The following is a 12369-nucleotide window of genomic DNA, read 5'->3' as shown; positions in this document are numbered from 1 at the left end:
ACCCCACGTCCCATGCCGCTCTCCCCCCGTGAGGATGTCAATTTTATTTTCGTGTCGTCTATCAAGCATATTATTTTAAATAAAATAGAAATAAAATAGATTGGTGATTCTTGCATCAATGAAATAGGCAGTGTTCAAAGGTGATACTTAGTTTGAAAAGTAGAAAACTTGTTGTTTAAAATAATTTTATTTTTCATATGAAAGATAGATAAGACTGAGTCATGCAACCTTTTCTGACTGGATTTTATCCAAAGTCTGAATATATACTCTTTTCTTTCCAGTGACAACCAACCGGTTTTTGGAAAGTGAGGTCATGAAAGCATGCAAAATGGTTCCAAATGCCAAGTTTCACACATGACTCTTTGATTCTCAAAGCCATCATGGAAGTAAAAATCACACTTATCAAAGAAAGAAACACAATGACGACGGCTCAGAGCTCAATGCCGAAACTTGAAAGTAATTGAACCATTTAACCACCACTTACCAACTCAGAATTTCTCCCTGGGAACAACCCCCTGCTAAAAGCCTATGTCCTTGTAGCATGCTAAATTCATTGCCTTTTAGGATAAGCTCACTCTATGCTGAGGCATCTTCCAACACTCAGATTGCACTATCTTCCTAGTTCCCAATGATATGGTTTTTATCCAAGTTGTCTTATCCTAAAGCAGGGGTTCTCCTATCTTAACCTGCATTAGAATCACCAGGAATGTTTGTTAAACCAGACTGCTGGGCCCATAGCCACAGTTTCTGATTTGGCAGGTGGTTGATGGGGATGAAGAATTTGCAGATCACCGCTGTTCCTGGTGATGCTGATAACGTTGATCAGGGGCCTACACTCTGAGAATCCCTATCCTAAAGACATTCCCTTTTCAACAACACTTAGTATTTCTTCCTAGCAAATTATGTAAAACTTACGTCCTTCTTGGTCCCTCCAAATGCCTCTTTATTCTTTCGTTAATTCCTGTAGGCCAGTACTGACTGATAGAAATATCAGGGGAGCTGTGATATTTTCTACATTTTCTAAAATAAAAGTTTCTAAATTAGCCCCATTAAAAAAGTGAAAAGAAAGAGATGGAATTAATTTTAAGAATATATTTTATTTCACCCAATCTATCGAAAATATTTTTGCCCAACATGTAATTGATATAAAAAATGATTAATGAGCGATTTTACATGCTTTGTTCATGTTGAAGGCACACCAAGGCTTGGCGATCTGATGTGTATTTTTCACACTTACAGCACCCCTCACTTTGGACTAGCCTCACTTCAAGCACTCCACGTATGGCTAGTGGCTACCGCAAAGGACGGCACAGCCCTAGAAGTTCAGAGTCAAGAAAACTCGAGAACCTATGGCTCTGCTTGGTTTATCTCCCTCTGATTTTCACTACATTTCCTCTGTTTAAAACATGCCTGATTTTCAGATGCATTATCAATTTCAAAATACATTTTAAGGACAAAAACAAAACCATTACCTCATTAAATACACACGTTGATTTTAAAATGTGTGCCAATATAAGAATGTTCTACATTTTTATGCAGAGAAACAAATATAAAATGTCCCGATGCACCTGTTTTTCTCCTGTTATTTGTGTTCTACTCAAATCCTCCCCCATCAAAAACCTTTCCTTCCAGCAAGATAATGTGTTAACAATGCAGTTTTTGTGCTGTTTTTTTCCTTCTTCCTCGTATAATCCTATACAAACACACAGAGAGAAGTTTGTCTATATTTGTTTTGTAAAAATAGGATCATCTTATACCTACACTTCTGTGCATAATTCCTTTCTCATTCAATAATAACTCACAAAAATCCCTGTAAGTCAGCAGGAGGTTGTAATTCATTCTTTTTTAATGGCTACCGTAGAGTCCATGCAGTGAGGAACCATAATTTATTCAACATGTCTGTTATTGGCAGGCATTCAGATTTTATCCTGTATTTTCAAGCACTGAGAAATTGTTGGGGGGGGGGGGGACCCTTTAGATAGATATTTTGACATATAGGTCTATATCTTGCCTATTCTCTCTTTTATTTAAATTGCAATCTCTTTGTTAGCCTCTAACCTAGACTTTTTCCCACCATACCTGAGCCCTTTTTTCCCAACAAACAAAAGCGGTTATCTCCAGTAGCCTAGACAAGCCACTTTAAGGCATTTTCCTAATAAATGCTTCCACAGTCAACAACTGGATCAGACTAGCACTTCTCCCTTTAGCACCCACCCCCCAAGGACTCTGTCTCTATTCGCAAGAGAAATCCACATCAAAATGGTTTTACTTTTATATGCTCACTTGCTCTGCCAAAAAAAAAAAAAAAAAAATAGTTGACATCGGCAAGATTAATTTCTTCAATGATGTGTTTAAATTAACAAAATAAAATTTAGACTAGAAATCAAAGGACTTGGGACTCTATAACCTACCCAAAGTGGCACGGATTGTAACTCAGGTAATAACTATAATCAAAATGATAAATAGCAACAACTAACATTTATTAAGTGTTAGGATGTGACAGGCACTGTTCTAATTGCTTTACATATGCTAATTCATTTACTCCTTCAAAACTTCCATAAGTAGTCCTGGCTGGTGTGGTTCAGTGGACTGCACACCAGCCTGCAAAGCAAAGAGTCGCCAGTTTGATTCCCAGTCAGGGCACATGCCTGGGTTGTGAGACAAGTCCCCAGTAGGGGGTGCGCAAGAGGCAAACACACATTGAAATTCCTCTCCCTTTCTCCCTCCCTTCCCCTCTCTAAAGATAAACAAATAAAATCTTTTTAAAAAGGATTAAAATAAAAACTCCCATAAGTAGGTACTCTTATTATTTTAATATTATTCCCACTTTACGCCTGGGGACATTGAGATCATATCTCCAGTAAATCGCAGAATCCGGACTGAAATGTGGATGTCAGACTCCTAATCTCCTCTCCTAGAAGTAAATCGACTCAACTACTCAATAAGGAAGTAGTAAATCACCTTAGCTCCCCTCTCTTTGAACCTCAGTTCCTGGTATTACTGGTACAATAATGCCAGTTCTACCAACCTTAACGATTGCTGAGGAAAAAAAAAATAGGAAAGTGATTTTAAAACCACTGAAAGCTCTAACAACAGAGGCTGTCTCATTTCAGCTCAGAAAATTTGGCTGGGACTGTTCCTTCACCCGCAGCAAAAAACGAAGCAGAAAAAGGGTGTTATGTAACGGCCAACCGAGGCATATACTGACTGCACACACCCTTCTGAAGGGGCAGCCAGACATGAAAGGCCGGCTAACACAGAGCGTGAACTCCGTTGGGTTCTCACAGCCTCCTGATTTGCCTGAAATTAGAAAATGAGCAGCCAAGCTTTCCCTGGATTGTGTAGCCTGACCACCTCCTTCCTCCCTGCTCCAGCCCTTGCAGCACTTAATTGGAGCACCGGGCTATAAATCTTACATACTTAAGGGCCAGGAGACTCTGTGGAGCCCTCACACTGAAATTTGCGTGGGAGTTCAGCAATATTGAATTTTCAAATAAAATGATTAACAGGAACCTGTAGGGCAGCCTCAGAGAAAACAATTCTTCCTGAATCTTGCCACCTTCCTCTGACGAAGCTTTTTGTTCTTAGGTTTAATAAAATGGTTGGAAAGGGACAGAGAGAGGAGTGACTCAAAGCACGAAGAGAGAGGCACTCCATTTTCCCGTCTGGAAACTCCCTTTGGCAATCAAAACCTTGTCACTGCTCTCTGTCCAGGCCTAATAAGGCCATTGGAACATGTCACTGGGAAGGGTTCAGTCCCTTAGTTCAATTTTCACTGCAATCAGCTCTAATTACCGGTTTTTTTAGAAACATTTCCTCCAAGATTTTAATAGTCTGAAATGGGCACACCCGATCAGAAAGCCTATTTGCTTTTCCATAGCATAATAATGTCTATCGGACTTCATGAAGCAGAGAATTAAAGTCAGTTAAAAAGGAAGAACATAATCGGATCCAATTCAATCCCAGACTGAGGCCTACATGCCTACTCTTTGCTGAAACAATGATTTAGATGCTCTGCCAAATCAATATGGGATGTTTATTGTCTTACACAATAGGAATCTGCCTCATTTGTGCAACAGGAAGATCATTTACAACCAACTCTAAAAGACACCATGCGTCAATAATAAATACTCAAATCAAGGCCAGAAACCGCAACACTCCAACAGGGACCACTTAGCAATATGAAGTTGTTGTCAGAAGAAGGATTTTCAGGGATGCCATACCAATTTATAATTTGGAAGCATCTGTAAAATGATCATGACTGGCCCAGCTGTCCTAGTCTCTGGGAAGGAGGAGGCTTAGCGGGAGGGAGGATCCGGGTCAACAAGCAACAAGGACAGGGCATCTCCTACCGAGAGATCTCAGTGCCAGTCCGCCTGCCTTCCGAGGTGATCACTGGATTCACACTGTTTTCTCAGCCATATCTGCTTCTTGGGAGCAATTCTGCTTTGCAGTTACGGAGAACAGTCGAATAAAGATGTGGCAGGGACCCACTTCTCTGCCCCATGTGGGAGTTCGATAGCCAGACCTACCCCTTTTCCATTCACTACTATTTGCCTATTCACCCCTTTATCTACCTTTTTATTCTCTCTCTTCCCCTTCCCCTCCTTTTCCCCTCCCTGACCCCTCTCTCCTTCTCCCTCTCCTCCTCACTCTCCTCCCCCTCCCCCTTCTCCAGGAATTTAAGTGTTCTAGCCTTTTTCCTCTAACCCATCCCAGGGGCTATTAAAATATGGAGCAAATGAAAAGTAGCTCCTACGCACAGAAAGACTGACTTCTGGAATGAAGCACAGAAAAGTGGCTGTGTATCCCTCAGCTCAATTATTTACTAGTTGGGTGACTTTGAGAAAGTTACTTGACATTTCTGTCTCATTGCTTCACCTATAAAACAAAGACAATAGTAGCTCATGTGAGGAGGAAAAAAGGTCATGCATGAAAATTATTTAAAAGTATTCAGAAAGTATTCACTGAATTCAGCGTTGTCAACTGGATCTGGGTTTCACATAAGCTTCCTGCAAGAGAAAACCGAGTAGTCGGGAGCAGGGGAATGTATGAGTATGACTGATGTTTGGAGTAAATAACAGCACACATAAAGAGTCTCCTCAAAGTAGTCAGCCAGGGATCAGAACAGAGGGTTGAGATTTAAGCTCTCCTGTTGTTTACTTCTCAGCCTTTTATTGGTCCGTTAATCTCTCTCAGCATTATTTTCCTCATTTGTGCAATAGGATTCATGATAAAGACCTTATAGCATGATGAGGAATAAGGAATAAGAAAACATATATCAACATGATCTGTAAACTATAAAGAATTTTTCCACTCTGGGTCTAGGCATTCAACTGCATTGTTTTGTTTATTTCCTTCATAGCACAAAATGATTTGAAATAGCTCTGCTTAATTGATTTTTGTCTGATTTGCCCTAAGAAGGTCAACTCCCTGATGGCAGAATCTGTCTCTTTTTTTAGTGAATTTATTGGGGTGACATTAATAAAATTACCATACTTTGCCATGTATAAAGCGCACCCACATTTTTGTGTGCATTATACATAGGATTATCATACCTATTATTATATCCACAGCATGTAAATATTATACCCACGTATAATGTGTGTCCTTATATTTCCCCCAAAAAATTAAACAAAACAATATACATTACACACGGCAAAATACAGATAGGTTTCAGGCATTTAATTCTATAACACATCATCTGCATATTGTATTGTGTGTTCACCACCCCAAGTCAAGCCTCCTTCCATCATCATTTATCCCCCCTTTACCCTCTTCTACCTCACCCTATACCCCTTCCCTTTCCCTCTTGTAACCACCATGTTGCTATTTCTGTCTATGAGATTTTTCTCTGTCTTATCAACAGCTGTATCACTCATGCTTAGAGTAGCCTTGTTCTGAATGAATAAATATTCAAGACAAACATACTGGCAGTCAGCCCCAGGGGAAAAAATTGAAGCGCATAAAGTTTCCCACATTGATCCCTCTCCCCATCCCTCTTAGAATCAGAAATGAATTGCCTCCTCCCTATGATTAGGGAATTCTCTTCATATAGAGAAAGCCCATCACTCCCTAGAGAAGCTGCAAATGCCAGATATTCATGTCCCAGACTCCCTTGCAGCTAGGGTGCAGGTATTTAAGTAGGCCCTATCCTCAGGCTTACCTGCTGCAGACTTTACATTGAAAGCTAGCAATTTCAAGAAGCTTTATTCTAGCAAGACTGATAAGAAAGGCAGCTGTGCCCATGGTTCTAGCAGCAGCATCCAGGGTCCTGGGTTGGTGATGTTTATGTGGCAAGCTGCTATATCTGCACCCAAGGTGTATATTCACTGGGTCAAATCTGTGAAATTATTTTGGCCCTTGTTCTTCATTGCTTCATTGTATTATGCTCCAAGCTTGGTTCTCTTGGCTATTCTGTATAATCTCTAAATACGACTTCCTCTAATTTGTGCCTTTTGTCCAGGATTGGTTTTTTTGCTTGACTGGTAAAATTCTCCTCTTCCCCAAAATGCCCAGTAGAATCTACATCAGATTGTACATGATCCTGGTTCCCTAAGAGCCTCCCTATAAGTTTTTCTTTTTTTACAAATTACCTTCCCCCTCCAGGTCTTTTCCTTCTCCTTCACTAAGATCAAATCATACATTTCCTAGGCCTTGTTTCCCCTAGGACCTTACTTTCTGGCATAGTGTGATTGATTAATTTAAGCCAATTTATTAATAACTGACATTAATCTAATATTACCCCAGCACCTTAGCAGATATTTTTAATACCTCAAAGCAAAGGAGAAAGAAATGTGTTTTTACTACCACACGGTGAAGACTCTCGTCTGTCTGTAATCTCAAAGGACCTGTGTCCATTGAGATATCATGTCTAGTCTGACCTTAGGCGCTCTGTGGACTAATCACATAGTGACACTGTGCACTTCATGTAATCAATGCCTTTACTTTATGATTGTACACACACACACAGACCTACCTAAAATAGCTCAAGAGCTTCCCACGGCCTTTAGAATAATGGTAGAAATCTTTAATACACCCCAAGTCTTTCCATTTACCCACAGCCCAGATCAAGTATTCTGTTACAACCTTCCACAGCTCCCTGTGGGAGCCTACCCTTTAGAGCACTGATTCCATGTTACATATTTGTTCCTTCATGCAGCTGATATGATGTTTAACATCATAAGCAAGCATACCTCCACAGGATGTGAGATCAGATTAGCTAGAGACTCCTTTTTCCATATAGTTTCTAGGTACCTGTTTATGCAGGAAATGTGAGGGTTTACAAAAAATAAATGTAATGGATGAGTTGAATATGCTCAGTTCCTACAACCACAAATATGAAAGACTCCTTTCTATTTTCTCATGGTTTTCTTAGGTTTTTGAAGCTGGAGGAGATCATTTCAAATACCTTTTCTCTAATCACTAGATACTCTGGGTAGATGTCTTTGCGAAGCTGAGGTAGGGAGACAGGAAAAACACTGCTGATAAGGCAGGGTGCCAGGCTCCCACAGCCAGCTCGCCAGATTGGTCTTCCTTATAAGATGATTTTGAATGATTTTTAGTCTGGAAAAAATGTTTGCAAACCAGTTTTTATTTTACAGGTATACAAAATAAGTGCCCTGACAAGTATTTCCAACAAGGAAAATTATTGATATGTTTCATGGAAAAAAATGTTTTTATTTATGAGAATTCCTAGCCTGCTTTTCCTTCTTTCCTCTTTTGCTCCAACCCCCAGTAAAGATTCAACCTGCAGTTCCCATTGTATTGCATTTTCAAAATTATGAATCCTTTCTGAGACTAGACAATATGGTCTCCCATTTGTATTCAAGTTACAGAGTGCTTGCCTAAAGTTACATACATAACTAATTGTAGAACCACAACCCAAACCAGGTCTCTGGTGGAGCAGTTTCCTTTCATTCACAACCAGTGGGATCTGCTGCCCTGCAAAAAGCCAAAGTCCCGTTCTGCAAGCATCTTCTCCATGGTAACTCCCTTTTCGTTGTTAGATAAATTAGGTTTTCCAAAGATGCAATCTAATACCAGTGGATCTGATAAAGACCCATAGAAAAACAGTCTCACGTTTTCCTAGCCATCCTATTTCTTACCTCAGTAGGCATCCTCAAATGAAAATCAAGTGGACTTCCAAATTCTGAATAGAAACTCAGGACCCGGGCAAAGAAGGCACTCCTTGGATTCCTATAGGTCAGGGAGATTTGACTTCATATCCCATTGATGTCACTTACTAGATAGACGATTTCACACAAGTCATTTTCCATCTCTGAGGCTTAGTGTGCTGAGGATGAAAATGTGGACCTTATATGGTTTAATGGAAAGATTAAATGAGGCAAACTCCTGGCATGAAGTGCTCAAGAAATTATCACTCTGTGTTTCCTTTAATTAATAAATTTCTATACCTCATATTACTAGGGCTAAGTCTGATGTGTGTATATGTGTGAGGCCTGATCTGTAAGTTCAGAAAATAATTTTGCTTCCAATATACAGCTAGTCTGTTCATCCTATGTCATTCAGTTAAACAAACATATAATGAGTTTGTCATATTTGCTGGACACAGTGTTAGGTCTGGACCATAACAAATGATAGATATTCAGTTCCTGTTTTCACGGAGCTAATGATTTAAATCATACCTGACAGATGAGACATCCTGTGTTCCTAAAGATCTCTAAGAGAGAAGATCTCCCCACACTGCTGGGAGATCTGCCACACTCAATTCTCAGTTCTCTGAGCAATTTGGGTGTGTTTACAGTTCCTTGACAATCAATGTGTCTCCATTTTCTCTTATGCTAGGCGTCAGAATAAAGAAAGAACAGTTGGTCACCATTTTTCACCTAATAAGCCTTCATTCCCCGAGAGTTATTGAGTTATTCCTCTGTCTTCTCTTTCTAGATTAAATAATTCCAATCCCTTTAACCTTTTCTCGGAGGTCCTATTTGCCAGCCTTCAGTTTAATCATTTTCACTGCTCCCCTCTGGAGTGTCTCCAAGTCTTCTGCATTAAAATACGTTGCTTTTGCTATTGAGTTCACTCTTCGAAGCATCTTATTCTTTCACATAAACCAAGACAAAAGGAAAGCAGCTCCCAAATAAAAGAAACAGGCAGAAGGGTAGATTTCTTATGTAAGGAATTCATGTAGAACACTCACATGCTCAAAGAAAATTAGCATTTACTGCCACCACTATTAAGAAGGACGGGCCAAAACCAAAACAGTTTCTGCATTGTGCTAACCATTCTGTCTGACAATTAACTAAATTACTTTTAAGCAGATCAGACTATTAACAGCAAACTCGAGGCTTGCTCAAGCTATACCTGAAATTTTCAGAAGGGTGCTAATAAAAATCACTGTTAATGAGATAAAACAAGATTTTTTGATTCTGTAAAGTACCTCTCTGACTGCCAACGAAACTGTAGATAAGTCATCATGTTATTCACGGGCAGTGTCTTTGGTCAGTCTTAGCAAAGTGCAAAGAATCTCTCTTTGCATTCTGTCAATCAATACAAATTAATATTGCCTGAGCTGAGTGCAGCACATTCTAAATGACTTCTAAGAGATGATGTATGGAAGCTGATCAAATACATACTGATCAGAGTATGGCACTGACATAGGCAAAAAGGGGAAGATAAGAAAACCAGAAGCCTAGTAAAAATAGCCCCTCAAGACATGCACAATGATTTGTCAGAGTTCTTTTTTTACAATCGACATGAACTTGACCTCTGTGAGCCAGCAAACATTCCTCTACACACACACAGTTAAGATTCTTCTGACAAATTTCCAAATCCTCTCAAGAAGCTGGGAGGACACTTACTGAATAATATTCTGCCTACTTAAGGAACTTCTTTAATTTAAAACCACTGTTTAGATTTCTTTTTAATTCCCCATCTTCAAAAGTTAAAAGTATACCATTGGGGTAAAAAGAATTGGTTGGAAGTAGAGAGGTGGAGAGAGGGAAACGGCTGCCCTCCCTGGGTGATTCCAGGGTAACAGGCGGTAGTTGTCATCCAGTTCGATTTCTGAGTTTGGCTCTGGCCAGGTTTTACCTAGAACTGGCTGCACTGAGAGAGGTCTCTCAGCAACAGCCATGGGAGAACTAGCCATGTTCTGGAAATGCCTCCTTGCCAAGTTCTCTGAAGATTCCCTCAGTTCTGGTAACAGGACACATTCATGATTTGGTGTGACCTTTTCCCAGGAGGGTGTAGCCTTAGAGGCAGTTGAATCTCTCAAACAATGTCTAAGTCCTAAGACTTATGAAACTGATACAGTGATCTTTAAATAATCAACAATTAGGATGGCCAGGGGCTTATAACCACAGCATCATAAGAGGTTCCTGCCTGGGTAAAAGTAGAAGTTCATTCTGTTTAATTGTCAGCCTTGACCTATTCTATCCCTCCTACTTTTACAAGTTCTCCATGTCCAGGCAAGTGTCTAAGGTGTTTGTCTACCAGAGTGAAGGAAAGTCATAGGTACGTGAATACCACTGGGAAGTGCATGCACAGGTGAGGTCTGGGAGTTCTAAAACAATGTGTGGTAAAATCCATAACATATTAAGTAGTTTTATGTCAATAAATAGACCTTGTTACATAATAGTTACCATTTTTATAAAAGCAAGGTTCCAGTTATGGAATAGAACTACAAATTACCCATTTTATTTATTTCATAGTCAATATAGTCTCGTAAACTCCTACCAAGTGGTAAGAGAGTGAAAGTGGGGCACCGATATTGATGTATGGTGCCATGTGACTTTGCAGTGGTTATGGCAAGAGGCCAGTGACGCTGGCTTAATAAATCACTGCTAGACACAACACTGTGTTCCCTCTCTTTATCCTAATATGTACTTCAGAGACATATCAAATTATTTCAAAGAAACAGCAATTTGCAATACCACACTATAATCCACTGCACCCTTGGAAGCAATTTTTATTCCATTTGAGTCTGAAAAATAATATCACCAACATGGAACACTGGCATTTGTACATAGGGAGAGTAAGAAAAAACAAAGGGAAAGTCAGAGAAAGGAAAGGCAAGAAGTGAAAAACTGATACTGGCAAATTTTAAAAACATCCATCTACAGTGAGCAAGTGGAATTTTCAGTAAAGAGTTTCTGAATCTGAAAAAGTAAAATAAAATTCCAGTTGACTTTCAAGAGCCCATCATTTGGGTCATTCTTTAAAAAAAAATAGATAGCCAACAGATTAAAGGAGCTCCGTTTATAAAAATCAGATGAACCTCTAACAAAGCTTGTTTGGGACATGAATAAATCATCTGGACATGAATTATTCATTATTATCAAGAAACAAGCTGCGGATTCCAGGAACTGGGCTTAGGGAGGTGCAAAAACTGGGGAGTGAGTGAGTTCATCATCCCATACCCACCACGGGAAGCCAGAGAAGAGGTCACGGGCGTACCATCATCTGATGCAGAACTTGCTAGACCCCCACTCGAGTTTCAGAGGACATTTTGGCAGCCTTGATACCCCAAAACATAACAAAGAGAGTATAACTTATAAAACCTTAGTTTAGAAAACTGCATGTACTCAGGAACAGAAAATAATATTTCTGAGCATTGGATCTTTTTTTTCTTTAAATGCATAATATGCACAGGGAATACTGGCTGTGTGCAAAAGATAGTAGGGACTGAAAGATTTTCTTTAAAGGAGATGGCTAGAAAATCCTTTAAGGATAAACTGTTAAGTGTAGTCTGACCTACTGATTCATGGCACGGGGGTTGGGTTTTTAACGGGGGCGGGGTAGGGAAAAGAGAGAGGGAGCCTTTCAGATTCAATCAAATAATCAACGTATGTGTGTGTTCCAGGTCCAAACTGCTTTGCAGGAACTACAATAATTCCGGCTGGCATTGAAGTGAAAGTGGATGAATGTAACATCTGTCACTGTCACAACGGGGACTGGTGGAAGCCGGCTCAGTGTTCAAAACGCGAATGCCAAGGCAAGCAGATTGTGTAGGACAAATTCCCCACCGATGACGAGTTCTTAGGAGAGGATGCTATGGCTTCTACTCTGCACACGTTTAAAACAAAACAGAACAAACAAACAAACTCCTGCCAGCTACAACGGGGTCACCAGCAAAACCTTTTAGGGTTGACAAAAGTGAATATTTTACTAAGAGGAAATTTTTCTCTTTCTCTCTTGCTATATAAAATATATAGAGTATAGAGCTCTCGAAACCGCTTTTGTAATTTCCATGCTTGATGGTGACTTGACGGCTGCATTTCTGGAACAAAAACAAAGATACAGCCTTGTCCAGGCTCCTTCTCCGGTGACACCTCTAGCCTGCCAGCTCACCGTCCGCCGAGTTCATTCATTTTTACTCTCCTGTTCATCACACACGGCATTTTT

General features: G+C 39.9%; 1 protein-coding gene across 1 annotated transcript in view; it reads left to right on the top strand.

Annotated features, from left to right (window-relative positions):
- The window catches only part of VWC2L (von Willebrand factor C domain containing 2 like), a 138898-nt gene extending 126922 nt beyond the window's left edge, over nucleotides 1-11976 (top strand). Inside the window, exon 3 of the mRNA XM_054586177.1 lies at nucleotides 11828-11976. Coding sequence (XP_054442152.1) covers nucleotides 11828-11976 — 149 coding nt within the window. The remainder of the gene's footprint in view (nucleotides 1-11827) is intronic.
- The last annotated feature ends 393 nt before the right edge of the window (nucleotides 11977-12369 follow it).

The sequence above is a fragment of the Pteronotus mesoamericanus genome, unplaced genomic scaffold (genome assembly GCF_021234165.1).
Source record: "Pteronotus mesoamericanus isolate MK-2021 breed Mesoamerican mustached bat unplaced genomic scaffold, CSHL_Meso_final contig_90, whole genome shotgun sequence".
NCBI classification, from domain to species: domain Eukaryota; kingdom Metazoa; phylum Chordata; class Mammalia; order Chiroptera; family Mormoopidae; genus Pteronotus; species Pteronotus mesoamericanus.
Note: the sequence above shows the minus strand (reverse complement) of the source record. Positions and strands in the feature narration are given on the sequence as shown.